We start from the raw sequence: 18,541 nt of genomic DNA, 5'->3' as shown, positions 1-18,541 counted from the left end.
TCCAGGCCCCTCTATGCTCTCAAAGAGTAAGGCTCCTTTTTTCCTGTTGCATAGTATTCCGTAGTGTATTAGTAAATGTACCACAGCTTCTTTATCCCCTCATCTACTGATGGGCACTTGGGTTGTTTCCAGATCTTAGCTATTGTAAATTGTGCTGCTATGAACATAGGTTGCATATATTCTTTCTGATTGGTGTTTTGGGTTTCTTAGTATATAGTCCCAGAAGTGGGATCAGTGGGTCAAATGGCAGTTCCATATTTAATTTTTTAAAATATTATTATTATTTAATATATTTTATTGATTTTTTTACAGAGAGGAAGAGAGAGGGACAGAGAGCTAGAAATAACGATGAGAGAGAATCATTGATCAGCTGCCTCTTGTACACCCCCCACTGGGCACATGCCCGCAACCAACGTATTATAGATGCCCTTGACCGGAATCGAACCCAGGACCCTTCAGTCCCCAAGCCTTCAGTCCCCAAGCCGACGCTCTATCCATTGAGCCAAACCGATTTCGGCCATATTGAATTTAAAAAAATATATATATTTTATTGATTCTTTTTTTACAGAGAGGAAGGGAGATAGTTAGAAACTTCGATGGGAGTCATCGACCAGCTGCTTCTTGTGCGCCCCCTCCTCCCCCCACTGGGGATGCGCCAGCAACCAAGGTACATGCCCTTGACCGGAATCAAACCCAGGACCCTTCAGTCTGCAGGCTGACGCTCTTATCTATTGAACCAAACCAGTTTCAGCCATATTTAATTTTTTGAGGAAACTCCATCCTGTTTCCATAATGGCTGCAGCAGTCTGCATTCCCAACCAGCAGTGCACTACGGTTCCTTCTTCTCCATATCCTTGCCAGCACTTGTCATTTGTTGGTTTGTTGATGGTAGCCATTCTGATCGGTGTGAGGTGATAACCTCATTGTGGTTTTATTTTGCATCTCTCTATTGGCCTAATTCTCATATGCTGTTATTGGAAAACAGGAAAGACAATGGAGGTAGTATTCTTGTCTTTTGAGAAAATTTTTCTGACGCTTGCTAACAAGCACAAAGTTGGAATGCCTAACAGATTGACTTTTTAGTAAATCAAATTCATAAAGTCCAAAAGGGCAGAGGACACAAGACCTTTGTTCTTGTAAAACCACACTTGAACCAAAATGGTTATTATGTAATTTTGAGAAGAGCTGTCTTTGGCTTCTGAGTTTGAGAATTTCTCGCTTTCAGTCAATGTTGAAGCACCTGCTAGATGCTTTACATTGCAAATGTGTATAACTTATTAATTTTTATTTTTTATTTATTTATTTTGCAACTTATTAATTTTTAAAAAAAAGGAATGGTTGGTAAATTTTTCTTATTTAGGTAATACTATTCACCAACCCCAATTATGCTTTTCTTGTGTACTACCGAAAATACTGGTTCAAAAACTTGAGAAAAATCTAGCAGTTCCTTTCCACACACATTCATTCCTACAGTTATTTACTTATCACAGACTATTGAACCAGTTACTGTGAGACATATAAGAATATTTAAGGAAGTATTCTTGCCTTATAAAAGAAAATTGGAGCTCTGTATAAAAATAATTGTAATTGAGCATTCTTGGAAATTTGAGAAAATATACTGAAGGCATTGGGCTTTTACGGAGTAGGGTATTTCTAGGAAAAGAAAAAGAATGATAGGACATAGATAAGTCACTGTTTCTCTTTATTTTTTTATCTTTATTCTTCCCATTGCCCTCCTCCACCCATTTGGTTAGTAATTATTCAGATTATCTGTTGAAATTATATATATATACATACATACACACACACACACACACACACACATATATATATATGTATGTATATATATGGCAAAGTTAGGAATTAAAAAAAAATTCACATTTAAAGGAAGTGTCACAATTTGATACTGCTATCCTTTAACAATTATACCATATATAGCTCTGGGGGTCATACCCCAATTGGTTATAGTAATATAGGAAAAATAGCTGTGAGTTCCTTACTTGGTATACTTTGAAGGTAGGAGAGATATTTTGTAGTAGTCTTGACTTAAATTCATTTTAATGGTTCTTTTGAGTCTTTGTTAAGCAGAAGCTGTCAAATGATATGTTATACATGAAAAAAAGGAAACAATAATACTAATTCAAAATGACAAAGTCTGATGATATTCTTAATTGGGATAACTTTTTTTTAGATTGCTTACTTATTAACATTTCCAAATTTAAATGATCTTTGTTGAGATTTATACATAATTTTAGGAATGTCAGACATCAAATAAGTTGTATAGTGGTATGTATGATGTTATTTCACTTTTATAAAACCAAACTGTCTTTGTATACACGAGTATTTCCTGTATACATAGGAAAAAACTCTGGACACACTTTAAACTATTAAAAGTTATTCCTGTTATTGCCATTTTTTTTGGTGCTGTTCTTATATAAAGATATATTTTAAAAAAATATATATTTTATTGATTTTCCACAGAGAGGAAGGGAGAGGGACAGTTTGTTTAGTTGTAGGCAAGACATTCATTCATCAGGCTCTGAACCTCTATGGAAAGGTTCTCTTTGGGGAAATACTCTGCCTAAGACTGAATGTGTTGGCCAGCCAATTCAGGTTGTGGGCTCGATCTCCAATGGGGGGCGTGCAGGAGGCAGCCAGTCAATGATTCTCATCATTAATGCTTCTCTCTCTCCCTCTCCCTCTTCCTTCCTTCCTCCCTCCTTCTCCCCCTCTCTCTCCTTCCCTCTCCCCCCACCCTTCCTCTCTGAAATCAATAAAAATACATTAAAAATGACAGTTTGTGAGTGTTAGAAAATGTCACTGGGAATTTTTCCCTTTGTTCTCCCATATAAAGAAGCTAATTCTAAAATTTGAATATGTTAGATTATCTCACAGTAAGATGGAATGACCTATTTAATTGGTGGTAATCTTTCAAAGAGGAAATTGTAAATTATTTTCCAATTAGTAAATTGGTTAGACATTTTTTTCTAATGAGCATAAGAGATGCTTTCTCGTTCTTTTCCTTATGTCCATTGTAACCCCTGTATGTTTGGGAAGGATCCTTGAGGGACAAATGTCCTTTTGTTATTGGAAGATTGCATAGGGGGGATTTCTCCATTGCTGGCGGAGTGGGTTGTCCCTTTCCCACTGGGAGCTGGAGGTCTGGTTCTTAAGATATGGGAGCATGGGATGTGGTAGAAAGGTGTATTTGTGCGAAATTATATCCCTCCGTTTCCAAAGTGCCATATCCCTTAAATCAGTGCTGGGAAATGTGCAGCTGGGGCTTCAGCAGTGTCCAGTTCCCGTTCCATGGTGAAATTGAGTCAGGTCCCACATGGCTGTGGGAGCGTGCTCCCTGCAACAGCAGAGCCAGGAGTGCAAGAGGGCCAAGGAGCAAACTTTGTTCAGTATCTCAGATTTTCCACCTTGTAGTGCCCATGTCTGTTCTGGCCCATGCCCTGCTCCCAGGTGTGACTGATAGGTAATCACCTTTTCTCTATCACCTAGACCTCACTGGGCATGCATCTATTGTCCCGCCTCTTCCTCCAGCATTCCGAGGAGAACATGCTTGGGGAGTGTTAAATTGCAGCTTCCTGGCAAAGCTGTACAAATGACATGCCTGTATTATCTGGCCTTCCCTTTACTCCTTTCCTGTTAATTAATAATCAGGTTATTACATTGGTATCACTTTGATGTGAAATCTCCTCCCCTCCACACATAACTGATATTTCCTCTATAGTTGGGTAAGAGCTCTGTAAGTTAAGAAGTGGGGAAAGAATGCTGTGGGCCACTGCCTGTGATTAGGGAAGACTTCCCAGAAGTGCCAATAGGACCATTTTGGGATGAATAAAATTGAGATAAGTAGAAATGGTGGAGATTTTATCTGGCAGGATTTTGTAAAATGAAAGTATAGGCTTTTTGTGGTGGAGTGGTTGGAGAAAACTTCTAGAAATATAAACTGGGGTTAATTATTAAGTCCTTGAATGTTGGCGTTAAAGTTATAATTGCTACCATTTTTAAAGCTTTACATTTTTCTTTGTGTTGTGAATGAATCTGAAGTACATTATTGCTATCCCTCTTATCCATTCTGTAAAAGGTAATATTTCAGTTTATAGATGGTGAACTGTTGTGTAAAGGTTAGCTGAACCTCATTGGGATAGATTAGACTTGCCCCCAAATCTGCCATTATAATGCTAATCTAGTTTGATGCCAGAGATGACAAATTTACTTGCTTCAAGGGGCAAGCAGATAATGAAATTAAGTGAAACCATCTGGGTACTGAACTGAGGTCAGGAAGATAGCTGCAAAGAAACAATAGAGCAGGGCATGCCATTGGTTTGTGGCCTCTGTGGGCAGCAGTGAGGCTCTGGGGGAGGGACCTGAGGAGGAAGCAGCCTGACTCCGTGGTTGTAACTGGTAGACGTGCTCAGGAAGGGCTGCAGAAGGCTGGAGGCTTAAAGGCATGTGCAGGCTCTAACAAGGGTAATGTCATTTGAAAATGAGGGGTTGGATTATGAAGAAAAAACTGGGTAGGGTTTAAATAGAAATAACAAGTTTTGAGTAAAAAGAATGATAGGTTTTGTTGACAAAATAAGTTAGGGAATAATTATAAAGGAAAAGCACTGAAGAAATTGGGACATGAGTTTGAAGTAACAGAATAACTTCTACTTGGAGATATTTAGCATTGCTGAGTTCAGGACACTGATCTGGATTAGTTAATAATAGTAACTGATGTTTATATTGCACGTTAGTTTGCATCGCTCTTCCATATGTGTGTAGATGTTTATTTCCTCATAATAAGCTTATGTGATACAGATAGTTTCTTTCCTTTTTGTAATCAAAGCAATTTTGTTAAATAAGGCCAGTCAGGGTCACAAAATCAAATAGTGGGAGCAGGACTTGAATTAACAGATCTGGTTCCAAAACTCATGTTCTTTCACACCCTGTTCTCTGTTTTATGTTTACATAAAGTAACAGCTGGAGCCCTGGCCAGGCTCACTTGGGTGGAGTGCCATCCTTTTCACTGAAAGGTGCTGGGTTCAGTTCCTGGACAGGGCACATATCCAGGTTGTGCCTTTCGATTCCTGGTCCAGGCCCTCATGGGAGGCAACTGATCATGTTTCTCTCGCACATTGATGTTTCTGTATCCCTTTCCTTTCTCCTCTCTCTAAAAATCCATCAATCCTCAGGCAAGGATTAAAAGAAAAGAACTGGAGAACTAAGTGTAAATGACTAGTGGTGAAGACAAGGAGAGCGGGGAAGCAGATCTCCACTGGGACATCACAGAATGGGGTCTGCAGATGAGGATAATCTGAGCTGGATCCACTCTTCTAGGGCAGTATGTTCAGGGTCTGTTTCTCTTCTTTTTAAAAATATATCTATATTGATTTCAGAGATGAAGAGAGGGGGAGAGAGAGAGAAAGAATCATCAATGATGAGAGAGAATCATTGATTGGTTGCCTCCTGCATGCCCCACTGGGGATCAGGCCGCAACCGGGCATGTTCCCTTCACTGGAATTGAACCCGCAGGCTAACCCTCTATCCACTGAGCCAAACCGGCTAGGGCGAGCTGTTTCTTACAGTCAACATCAGATGAAGAGATGATGTTTGTTTGAATAAATGCACACAGTAGCTGCACAGCTTATCACTTTCCTTTATTTATTGTAAGTATTATGGAACAGGGGAATGGCACTTAGGTCATTTTTACTCTAATAATTTCTAAAGCCTCTGGATTGAGAGCATTATTGCCCCAGATCATGAAAAGAAAAAGAAAGGTTGATAGACTGTTCCAGAATGAAGGCGAGTGAATATATTTTACAACTAAATGCAATATATGATACTGAATTGGTCCCTGGATTGGGAGAGCGGGGGAGACACTGTAAAAGATATTATTGGTATAATAATTTGCCTATGGACTGTGAATCCTATATAATAAAGGCGTAATATGCAAATCGACTGAATGGTGGTTACCATCCGGATGACCATCTGGGACCATGCTGTGACACCCACTGGTGCCAGGCTAGCCAGGGTGGGTGCGATGCGATGGTTGGGGCCTGGCCATCGCCCCACAGAGGGAGTCTCAGGCCAACAGCCAGCAGGGCGATCAATTGTGGGGGGGGGGTGTGTGTGTCCACAATCGCTCCAAAGAAGGAGGCCCAGGCCACCGACCAGTGGGCTGTGGCGGGTGGGCAGGGCCTCTCTCTGTGAGGGAAGCCCGGGTCCTGGGTGCTGGCAGCTGGAAGGAAGCCTGGGTCCCAGGTGCCAGAGGAAGCTGGTGCTGGCAGCGGGGGGAAAGGAAGGCCTACTCTTGTGCGAATTTCATGCATTGGGCTTCTAGTTAGATAATAATGTTGCATCACTGTTAAATTTAATGATTGAATAGTCTACTTTGGTCATATATGAGAAAATCCTGGCTGTTAGTAAACATATTCCAAGTATTTATGGATAAAGAGACATCTATCTGCAAATTGCTTTCAAGTAGTTCAGGGGAAATATGTAGATGTATGGGGCACAAAGTGGCTGAAATGATAAAGCAAATGGTGCACAATGTACACAGTTGGTGAATCTGGGTAGAAGATACAAGGAAGTTCTCTGTATTATAACTTTTCTCTAAGTGTGAAATTATATCAAGGCAAGAAAGGTAAACTATTTAAAAGGAAACAAGAAAACACTTAGAATAATATAGTGATTATTAATTGTTTAGTATTACAGAAATGTGCCTTCTTGTACTACTTTATCCCACCTTTGCAGGACAGTCTTTTCTCATCCCCTATGACTCCATTTGACCATAACCCACATAGAAGCCTATTTTGATCAGCCAGATATAAAGGAGAACCTCCTTCATGCCCAGTCTTCTTTCATGGCATTTATTACATTTTTTTTAATGCCCTTTTCTCCAAGACTGAACTCCATCAGGGCAAAGATCATGTCTGTTTTGTTAACAGAATACCCAGTCCTGGCATATAAGCTAAATAAGTGTTTGTTCAATTTGGATGAATGGATTAATTAGTCACTAGTATTCCTTCTATGTTAAGTTAGCATCCTTTTACTTGCCTAATTCTTAAAAAAAAAAAGAAAAAAAAAAAAAGATGACTTCCTTTTAACCAATCTATTTAATCCTTCACTCATCAAGCCTTTATTGAGTACAGTCATGTGACTCCCTACTTATCTGGCTAGCTTCCTCTCTTGCCAGCTTCTCAGATCTGCCAACCCTTTCTGGTGATGCACCCTCTGGCTACTCTTGTCAGTACAAGGGCCTTGTATATTTTCCTCTCTGTACACTTCTTTAGAAAGTATCGTGTTTATATGCCTACTTTTCCTGACTGCATATATCACAACTTCCCCCGTTAATTTTATATTTATAGTCCCTAGCACATGAATGTACAGATTGTGTTTATTGAATACATTTTATTGAGTGCTTCTATTAGGCATTGTGAAGGGTGCCATATATATATATGTTGTCCTCTTTAATTTATAAGCTAACCCTGAAGATAGGGACTTCATTCTTCCTGGTAATTTTAGTTCATGGGAGCCTTGGGACTATTGATTATATATCTGAGTGGCCAGATTATTATGATCTCCGAACGCATAATAATCTGGCCACTCAATGTATATCTAATATAATAAAAGGCTAATATGCAAATTGTCCCCTCAATGAGGAGTTCAACCAGCAGGCAGGCCAGCCAACTGCCCATGTCCCCTTCCCCTGGCTGGGTTGGTCTGACCCCATCCATGCACAAATTTATGCACCAGGCCTCTACTACACACACACACACACACACAAATACACACCTGAGTGGCCAGATTATTATGCGTTCAGAGATCATAATAATCTGGCCACTCAGTGTATACTACTAGAGGCCCGGTGCACAAGATTTGTGCACTGGGGGAGGGGTTTCCTCAGCCTAGCCTGTGCCCTTTGACAGTCCGGGACCTCTCTGTCCTTACTGCCCACTTGCTTACTGCTCCTTACTGCTCAGCTTGCTGCTCCTTAGTGCTGCGTAGAGGTGGGAGAGGCTCCTGCCACCACAGTTGCACTTGCCAGCTGTGAGCTGGCTTCTGGCTGAGCGGTGCTCCCCCTGTGGGAGTGCACTGACTACCAGGGGGCAGCTCCTGTGGTCAGTGCGTGTCATAGCGACGGATCATTCTGCTGTTTGGTCTATTTGCATATTAGGTTTTTATTATAGGATTACAATCTATCTCTAATATAGTGCATGATATACAATAGGCAACTTGGGAATGAATAAAATTACAACTCAGTAATAATCAAAGGCAATGTTTAAATATAAAATAAATATTAGCAAACATGTAAAAATATGATATTAAAAGGATATAGTCAACTGGTTGTCTAAATATATTGCCTGAGGAGTATAAGTTGGTAAAGGAATCAGTCTCTTAATAGCCTTAAAATATTTGAATTTTTTGATCCAGCAGTTTTACTTCTATAAATCTACTTTATGAAAATAATCATAAGCATAAGAAAAAAAGTGTATCTGTGAGATAGTAAGTATTAAGTTTTGGTGAATTCACAAGTTGGAATGTTCTTTGGCCATCGATATTAATATTTATGAAGCATCCTATATAATAAAGAGGTAATATGCAAATTAACTATCAATCTAACACACAGAATAGCTGCTCTTAGGTGGTCAAAGATGCTGCCCCCATGTGGATACAAGATGGCTGCCACAAGATGGCCAGCAGGGGAGGACAGTTGTGGGTGATCAGGCCAGCAGGGGAGGCAGTTGGGAGGGACCAGGCCTGAAAGGGAGGGCAGTTGGGGGCAATCAGGCTTGCAGGGGAAGGCAGTAAGGGGTGACCGGGCTGGCAGAGGAGGACAGTTAGGGGTTACTGGGCCAGTAGGGAGGGCAGTTGGGGATGACCAGACTAGTCCTGCAGGGGAGGACAGTTGGGGGCAAGCAGGCCAGCAGGGGAGGTCTGCAGAGGAGGGTAGTTGGGGGCTAGGGGGGGACGACGACAACCAGGCCTGCAGGGGAGCAGTTAGGCATTGATCAGGCTGGCAGGGGAGTGGTTAGGGAGTGATCAGGCTGGCAGGTAGAAGTGGTTTGGGGCAATCAGGCAGGCAGGCAGGCATGTGAGCAGTTGGGAGTCAGCATCCTGGATTATGAGAGGGATGTCCAACTGCTCTCCAGGGGTCCCAGATTGGAGAGGGTGCAGGCTGGGCTGGGAACACACACACACACACACACACACACACACACACACACACACTCCAAATTTCGTGCACCGGGCCTCTAATGTGGAAAGATGATGATTAAGTGAAAGGCAAGTAATATAAATGAGGATATACTGCTTATGGTCTGGTATGAAATACTCAAACTTAGTGACTTAAATTTATTTATTTATTTTTATTAGAGAAATGTCTTTTTGTTCTATCTATGCATTCATTCATTGGTTGATTCTTATATATGCCCTTGGCGTATCAGGATGATATTCTAAACAACTGAGTTACCCAGCCAGGGTGTTTTAGTGACTTTTAGCAAAAAGTTTTGGCAGAAGACCTTGCTTATTGTTACTCACCCGAGGATCTAGCTCTGTTACTTGGAGGCTCTGATAATCAACTTCAATATTTGTTACTTCAATCTGTTGGCTTCCTAGTCACTTTGTTATATTCATTTAAAAGACTTGGTGCTAATCTGTAGTATAACAGTGACATATATCTTAGCTAACTAGAACTTGAGTATCTGTTCAGTTGGAGAAATTCATTGTCAAGTATTTGAATGGTAGTGGTGGGCTGATGAATGAAATGGAGCCTATTGTCATAGAGATAATGATGTTGGAAAATCTAGGGATCTTTCTTTGAGAACAACCTGAAGAAATACTGTGATTGAAGTCAAGCATGTGACTTCTTTTTTTTTAAATTTAATAAATCTTTATTGTTCAGATTATTACAATTGTCTCTCCTTTTCCCCCCACCCCACCCCCATATGTCCCTTCCACCTGGTTCCCTTCCCACCCATTGCCCTTACCTCCCCCCACTGTCCTCATCCTTAGGTGTACAATTTTTGTCCAGTCTCTTCCCTCATCCCCCAACCCCTTTCCCCTTGAGAATTATCAGTCCACTCACTTTCTGTGCCCCTGATTCTATTCTATTCACCAGTTTATTCTGTTCCTCAGATTTTTAATTCACTTGATTTTTAGATTTACTTGTTGGTAGATAAGTATTTGTTGTTCATAATTTTTATCTTTAGTTTTTTGTTCTTCCTCTTCTTAAAGAATACCTTTCAGCATTTCATATAATAACTGGTTTAGTGGTGATGAACTCCTTTAACTTTTTCTGTAAAGCTCTTTATCCCACTTTCAATTCTGAATGATAACTTTGCTGGGTAGAGTAATCTTGGTTGTAGGTTCTTGCTACTCATCACTTTGAATATTTCTTGCCATTCCCTTCTGGCCTGTATAGTTTCTGTTGAGAAATTAGCTGACAGTCGTATGGGTGCTCTCTTTTAGGTAATTAACTGTTTTTTCTCTTGTTGCTTATAAGATTCTCTGTCTTTAGCTCTTGGCATTTTATTATTTTTTTATTTTATTAATAAAATTTATTTTATTGATTTTCCACAGAGAGGAAGGGAGAGGGATAGAGAGCAATGAGAGAGATAGAAATGTCAATGAGAGAGAAACATTAACCAGCTACCTCCTGCACACCCCCCACCGGGGATGTGCCCGCAACCAAGGTACATGCCCTTGACAGGAATTGAACCCAGGACCCTTCAGTCCGCAGACCGATGCTCTATCCACTGAGCCAAACCAGTTTCAGCAGCTCTTGGCATTTTAATTATGATGTGTCTTGGTGTGGTCTTTTTTGTATTCCTTTTGTTTGGGGTTCTGTGGCTTCCTGGACTTGTAAGTTTATTTCTTTCACCAGGTGGGGGAAGTTTTTGGTCATTATTTCTTCAAATAGGTTTTCAGTATCTTGCTCTTTCTCTTCTTCTAGCACCCCCATAGTTCTAATGTTGGTATGCTTGAAGTTGTCCCAGAGGCTTCTTAACACTATCTTCAGCTTTTTGGATTCTTTTTTCTTTCCCAGTTATTGTTTTTTGCTTCTTTGTATTTCAATTCTTTAACTTGATTCTTGTGTTGTTCTAGTCTTCTGTTGGGTCTCTGTATAATATTTATTTTTTGTCAGTGTATGTTTAATTTCTAGTTGGATTTTTTATTTTTATTTTCATATCCTGGAGGGTGTCATTAAATTTATCGGCCTTTTCTAGGAAATTCTTGAAAAACCTTATAACTGTGGTTTTGAACTCTATATCTAGGCTTTATTTTTCTCCATTTCTTTCATTTCTGATCAGTTTCCTTGTCTCCGCATTTTTGCTGTTTCCCTGAGTTGGTAGGGTGGCTTTATGTGCTACGTGTCCTATAGGGCCCAGGGGGTTGGCCTCCCAGTTATCTGAGTTATATACTCTTGGTGCATCCCTTTGTGGACAGTGTGTACAGCCTTGTTGTAGTTAAGTTTTGATTCTTTTTTGTTTCACTGGGAGGAATTGACCTCTAGGCCAATAGGCTGTGAGGAAACGCTGTGTCTGTAATGGAAGAACTGTTGTGCAGGAGACACACTCATGGGGCAGGACTTGTTCCAGTGGGGCTTTGGTGCTCACCGAGTCTGCCTCTTGAATGTGTCACTTATGGATGTATTTGAGATCTGGTGTTGTCTCACACTGACCACTAGATACACTAGCTTCTGGATCTCCAATGGGGTGCAGGTCAGCTACTGTCTGAAGCCACCCTGAAGGAACTACAGCGAGAACTACAGTTTTCGCCTCTTTGCTTGGGTTTGGAGGTTTTGGAGCTGTCTGACCAGAGCTGCAGTTTGTTAGGTTAAGCTGTGATAGGGCAGGCCATTTATATGCAAAAAGCTGCTGCGTGGAGTTTGGGTGGGATTGTAGATTGTGTGGGGCGGTGTCTCAGGGAGTCACTAGGCTAGGGCATGGCAAACAGCTATGGCTATCAATCAGCCATCTCTGTGTCTTCGTGTTTCCAAGTCCCCGGGCCCCGTGTCCCAGTACAGTAAACAATGATTGCTGTGTGCACATCTGCAAGAAACCCACCCTCACTTTCTGACCTGATGGCAGACAGTCCAGCTTCTCCCTGTAGGAGTTTGGGTCCCAAACTGGAGTTCAGAGTAATCGGGAGCTTGTCTCCCTTCGGGTTGAAAAAAGCAGCTCACCCAGTCACCTGCTGCCAGCCTGACCTGTGTGCCTCCTTACCTCCACTTTTCAGTGCTTGTGCATGTCTCAATGCTTTTTTTTTTCTTTCTTCTTCTAGTTGTAGAACTTCCAATTAGCCAGCTTTCCCATGGTTCTGGGTGATAGACGTTTTGTCTTTTAGTTGTATTTTTGAAATTGTTGTGCGAGGCAGCAGTTTAGGTGTTTACCTAGGCTGCCATCTTGGTTTCCCTCAAGCATGTGACTTCTTAACATTCTTTACAAGGATGTAGAATGATCCTTTACTAGTATAGAATTATTCATTTTTAAAAAAAATATATTTTATTGACTTTTTACAGAGAGGAAGAGAGAGAGATAGCTAGAAATGTCGATGAGAGAGAAACATCGACCAGCTGCCTCCTGCACACCCCCTACCGGGGATGTGCCCGCAACCAATGCACATGTCCTTGACCGGAATCGAACCTGGGACCTTTCAGTCTGCAGACTGACGCTCCACCGCTGAGCCAAATCGGTTTCGGCGAATTATTCATTTTTATTTAGACATGTTTCAGAACTAGTTTTCAAGAATGCACAGTCCTTGTTTTAAAGAAGCTTGCTATTCAGTAGAAGTGTGAAATATGAATAGAAACATCAAAATATATGCATGCATAAAAAGACAGAGTACATACTTATGTATTGTGATTAAATCTGTGAAAGGAAGTGTGGTGCTTGAGAGTAGGACAAGGGGGAGGGAGTAATAATAGCAGGTAGAGAAAGGAGGATTTTAGATAGGCAAAGCAGCTCTGATGACTCAGAGAATTCCAGAAATCACTGAGGGCCTGATTAAGGCAGTAGCAATAGGAATAGTAATAGGTAGTAAATATTTGTGTTGGAATCAACTAGGTTTAAGTATTTAAGTGATGTTTATAATATAGTCTGAGAAAGATGAAAGATCTAGGATAGCACTTGAGAGACTGGTTTAATGCAGACACATCAACAGAAAGAAACAGTTGAAAAGTGAGTGGGTTAGGAGACAGAAAAACAACAACTCAGTTTTAAAAATAATGAAATGCATATGGGAAAATTGAGTTTGCTGAGTTTGAGAGGAGTCAGGTAAATGATCCAGGTCTAGGAGATTTGGGTTGAGTTTAGGAATGGGAGCATGTGAGCTGCTATAAAAGGGGGAAGAAGGATGGTTGAGATTTCACCAAAACACTGGAGAGTTAGCAGATGAAGAGGCACCCCAAAAGGAGTGCTTGGGTTATTTATTGAATTCTTATTATCTGTTAAGCTCCATAAATACATTAACTTCCCCTCCCCCACTTAATTGTTGTAGTATCCCTATGCAGAGAAAGAAATTACCCCAATCTTAGCTGTTTAAAACAACACAAATCTATTATAATTTCACAGTTTCTAGGCATGGTCTGCCTTATTCCTCTGCCTCAGGGGCTCTTACTATGTTGTCTAGGGCTAGGGTCTTGTGAAAGGTTTGAGGAATGGTCTGTTTCCAAGCTTTTGGTGGTTGTCTAGATCCAGTCCTTTGCAGGACTGAGGCCTTCAACTTCTTGCTGGCCTTTGGCCAGAGCCCAACTTCATTTTCTTGCCACGTGAGCCTCTCCATATGGCAACTCGTTTACTTCATCAAGCTGGTAAGGGATGGAGTCAGTTGGCATGCAAGATGGCCACCCCATGTGGTCAAAGATGGCTATCCCCATGTGGACACAAGATGGCTATCACAAGATGGCTGGCAGGGACAGCAGTTGAGAGGGACCAGGACTGCAAGGTAGGGCATTTGTGGTGACCAGGCCTGCAGGGGAGGGAAGTTGGTGGGACCAGGACTTCAGGTGAGGTCTATTGGGAGGGGAACCAGGCCTGCAGGGGAAGGCATTTGGGGGGACAGTCCTGCAGGAGAGACCAATTAGGGGCAGCCAGGCGGCAAGAGAGGGTAGTTGGGGGTGAATAGGCTGGCGGGGTGGGGGCCAGTTGAGGCAACCAGGACTGCAGGGGAGGACAGTTAGGGGCAATTGGGCTGGCAGGGAGCAGTTGGGCGTCGATCTAGCTGGCAGGGGAGTGGTTAGGGGATGATCAGGCAGAAGCAGTTAGGGGCAATCAGGCAGCAGGCAGGCAAGCAGTTGGGAGCCAGAAGTTCTGGATTGTAAGAGGGATGTTCGACTGCCTGTTTAGGCCCCATCCTGGGTGGGCCTAAATGGGCAGTTGAACATCCCTTGAGGGGTTCCATATTGGAGAGGGTGCCCACAACCAAGGTACATGACTTTGACTGGAATCAAACCTGGGACCCTTCAGTCCGCAGGCCTACGCTCTATCCACTGAGCCAAACCGATTTCGGCTATTTGATGTTTTTTAATGGAGTGGTATGGGTCCAAGTCACATGTGGTTTCAGTGAATGTGCAGGTAGGAAAAAGACTGAGAAGAGATTACTCTTTCAGAAGGTAATTTTAAAAGGAAGAGAACAATAAGCGTATATTGCCATCACATATTGAATTATTTTTCTTTATATCGATAGTAATCCAGAAATTTTTCTTTTTCAGTTCACAGAGTTTAACCAGTAATGCCATTCAGTTGCCAATATCAAGCAAAGCAAACATAAGCCAGTTATAATCTTTTTAAGTGGTAGTCCTTTTCACAGTGCCTGACGGTAAGTCACAGTTCCTACCTTTAAAATAGTTTTTAATAGATCTAAGGCATTTAGAATAATGATTTGGGATACATTAATTTTAAAACCTATTTGCCTTTTCTTTCTTTCCTGATAATTTCACTGTAGAGGCCATGTGGAAAGAATATAAAGATACTAATTCGTGGCAATTTATTGTTATCTTTCATTAACCTTAGGGATTTTTTTTACCTCCTGTGGCTAAACATTGAATCTGTCCCTTTATTTCTGGGGTGGGGAACGTCTGGCCTGCGGGCTGCACAAGGCCTAAGAAACCATTTGGTTTAGCGCTGCCAAGGCATTAGGGGTGTTTAATTAGTTAGCAGGCTAATTTTCAAGTTGATAATTTTGTATAGTCCGGGAATGATGTTATAAATATCCAGATGTCCCTTGGCAGAAAAAAGGTTCTCCACCCTGCTTTATTTCATAGATGTTTTATGTATATATGAGATTTTGACTTCAAATAGTTAGTGGCAAAGTTATTTTAAATATTCTGATTTTCACACTCTGCTGTTCACGAGGTGATAAAACTATTAGAGCCTGAATTTGTTTTTTCTTCTTTTAAAAAATATTTTTATTGTTTCAAAATATATTTTTATTATTTCAGAGAGGAGAAGGGACAGGGAGAGGGAGAGAGAAATAGCAATGATGAGAGAGAATTATTGATCCGCCCCACACTGGAGATCAAGCCTGCTACCCAGGCATGTGCCCTTGATCTGAATCGAACTTGGGACTCTTTAGTCCACAGGCTGATGCTTTATCCACTGAGCCACACCAGCTAGGGCAGGTCCTAGTTTCTTCCGTGAAATATTTCTAACTCATGGTACAGATGGAACCCAGGCAGCTCAAGAGAAGGAATTGGAACTTATTTCCCTAACTTGCAAGTTAATGGCAATTTTTATTTGTTCTTTGTAAGTTTAACCTTAAAATTTTATCGTTATAAGGAAAAAGTGGAGTTAAAAAGATGTTTATCAAATTTTTAATTTTTATTCGTTTTATTTTGCATGTAGAACAGTGTGACATTAACATATAACTTTTTAAACCACTGGCCTTTTTGTTTAAATTATGTTTTAATGGTAAAACAGTTATGGATTTTATTCATCTCATCATTATGTTTTTAGGCAGCAAGTTTACTAAATTGTCCAGTTAGTCATTTTAAACATAAAAATCTATGTTTTTTGGTGGTGGTGTTATTTATCTAGTACAGCTGTGCTGTGCTTTGTGTGATGGTATTTATATGTGTTTAAATTTGACCACTTTTCTTATCTCTTTCTTTTAGTAACTATATCAGAGTGTGAGGTATAAGCCCACCGAATCCTGAGACGTCATCATGAAGTTATATGTATTTCTGGTTAACACTGGGACTACCCTAACATTTGACACTGAACTTACAGTGCAAACGTGAGCTGTATTTCATTTGTTTGCATCAGCTTTGCATTTTATACATGAAAAAACTTAATAGGAACAATTTGATTTGTGAAAACTATTGCTTTGTTAAATAAGAGTAGTGATAATACAAGTCTTAAATGCAGTATATCATCTCAGCATGTTATCTTTCTCTGAAATGCTAAAGTTAAAATCATTAAGTTGTGCTTTATTCTATTTGTGTGACTATATTATTTACAAGAAACAACTCACCCACAAATATACTGATTTCAACCCAAGTTATCAACTAGAAGTAAGTTTTCATAGCTGATTTCTTTTCTAGATTTTACAGTACTCTGCTAAGGGGATTGTTACTAGCTATATAAAGCAACATGTATCAATCCCATGTTTTTTAGTGATTTTAAAAAAATTCCCTCATATTATTAAAGGCAATATTTGACTTTTAGCCAAATTAGTGGAAATCATGTGTCTAATAATTTTCCAGCTATGCAGGGGTTTCAAATATTTGACTAATAAATGTCCTTTATATTTTTAAAAATGGAGAGAAGTCTCAGGGGAAGAAAAATATATTTTGAGGCCAAACGACGGGGAATAGAAATAGCAAATAAGGAGGGGAGGGGCAAAAGTAGGTTTACAGTAGTGAGTACAGTAAACAAGTTTATTCTTGTATTATTATTATTTGTTATTTTTCATATGAATAACTATAAACCTACTTTTGCCTCACCCCGTATTCTAAATCTACTTATATTTTTATAGTGGCCAAAATAGCAAAGACTTGATAACAAAATAGAATTTTGACACTGAAAGTATTATAATTTATGGAATTAATAATCTTAGTTTTAAAATGGAACTGTGAAATTATTAACTTAATTTTTTTTTTTTAGTTTTATATAATACGATTTTACCTATAAAGGAATTATTTTTGAAAGATAGGAAAAGGATATAATTTTCATATGGTTTAGATGTAATATATGCTTGTGTAATGTGATGTGGAGTTTTTATCATACATCCTATGCTTTGAGGATTTTTACTGACCTGATGCTAATCTGAGCATATTCCTTTGCTACATTATATAAAGAGCACAAAATGAATGTCTACTGTCTCTATTTCATAGACTCACTTTTAGATGTGGCACATAGCTTGACTTATTCACCTAAGATTAATTATTTTATTATGAAATTAAATTTCTGACTCCAATTCCAGAAATAAGAAATTTAGATACTTTTACATAGTATTACATTGATAATAAGCATATTTGTCATGGGGCTAATGTAAATAACTGTTTTTTTACCTTCTTGTTAGTGTTACAGATCTTAAACATGCTATTCATAGCAAATACAAGATCGCTATTCAGCACCAGGTGCTGGTGGTCAACGGAGGAGAGTGCATGGCTGCAGATAGAAGAGTGTGCACCTACAGTGCTGGGACGGTAGGTGTCCAGCAGCCCTTTTACTCAGACGTGCTACGGCTTCCTCAGAGAGGGCGTGGGGAATCAGCGTTCCGAAGTAAGGCTTACCTGCTTCATGTATTAAGGGAATGTGCATGTTCACTGTTTGTAATATTTTACTTCAGCGTTGTTTTTTTTCCTTTGCATTTTTACTTTCATAGGACACAAATCCAATTTTTCTTTTTAACAAAGAAATGATCTTATGTGAACTCCCACCTGCTATTCCTAAAACTACCTTTTCAACAGAAAATGACATGGAAATAAAAGTTGAAGAGTCACTAATGATGCCTGCAGTTTTTCACACTGTTGCTTCAAGAACACAGCTTGCAGTGGTAAGATATAAGTACATTTTGAGATGCAATAATACTTAGTTACATCTAGTAAAACTTAAAAATTAATAGCTGGTGCTTTTAACAAAATGAAGTCTTACACATATACTTGGTAACATTTTCATGAATTATTATTAGTCATTTGTGAACATTCTAACATTTATTACTTCTAAAGCATTCAAATCTAAATAGCAAGGTATGTGGCTCAGTTGATTGGAGTGTCATCTCAAACACCAGAAGGTGGTAGTTCGATTCCCAGTTAGGGCACATGCCTAGATTGTAGGTCAGTGTTTCTCCTATGTTTTCTCTTCTCATCTCTCTCTCCTCTTCACTTTTCTATTCTTCCTCATACCCTCCCTAGAATCAACTTAGAATAAAAGAATATTGACTTATGAAACCAACACCCTTACCTTTTAAATTTAATGCTGTATGTTGATATTTCCATATCGGTATCATCATACAAAGTTATTTTATCTTATGCTACTACAATATTTCATTGTGTTGGCACAAATTATTTATGATAGACATTGAGGTTCTTTGCATTTTA

General features: G+C 39.8%; 1 protein-coding gene across 10 annotated transcripts in view; it reads left to right on the top strand.

Annotated features, from left to right (window-relative positions):
• The window catches only part of RB1CC1 (RB1 inducible coiled-coil 1), a 64,627-nt gene that overhangs the window by 2,265 nt on the left and 43,821 nt on the right, over positions 1–18,541 (top strand). For 7 of the 10 annotated variants that reach the window (XR_004987790.2, XR_004987789.2, XR_004987791.2 and 4 more), the window contains exons 2-5: positions 14,711–14,817; positions 16,112–16,233; positions 17,521–17,647; positions 17,827–17,997. Coding sequence is in view for 7 of the 10 variants with exons in the window: in XM_036437188.1 (XP_036293081.1) it covers positions 16,163–16,233; positions 17,521–17,647; positions 17,827–17,997 (369 nt within the window). In the remaining 3 variants the exon portion in view is untranslated. Of the gene's footprint in view, positions 1–14,710; positions 14,818–16,092; positions 16,234–17,520; positions 17,648–17,826; positions 17,998–18,541 lie in introns of those variants that run through there. The other 3 variants (XM_036437182.2, XM_036437187.2, XM_036437184.2) reach the window with 3 other exon arrangements.

Source organism: Pipistrellus kuhlii, unplaced genomic scaffold (assembly GCF_014108245.1).
Source record: "Pipistrellus kuhlii isolate mPipKuh1 unplaced genomic scaffold, mPipKuh1.p scaffold_m20_p_14, whole genome shotgun sequence".
Lineage (NCBI taxonomy): Eukaryota > Metazoa > Chordata > Mammalia > Chiroptera > Vespertilionidae > Pipistrellus > Pipistrellus kuhlii.
This window is presented reverse-complemented; position numbering and strand designations above follow the sequence as displayed.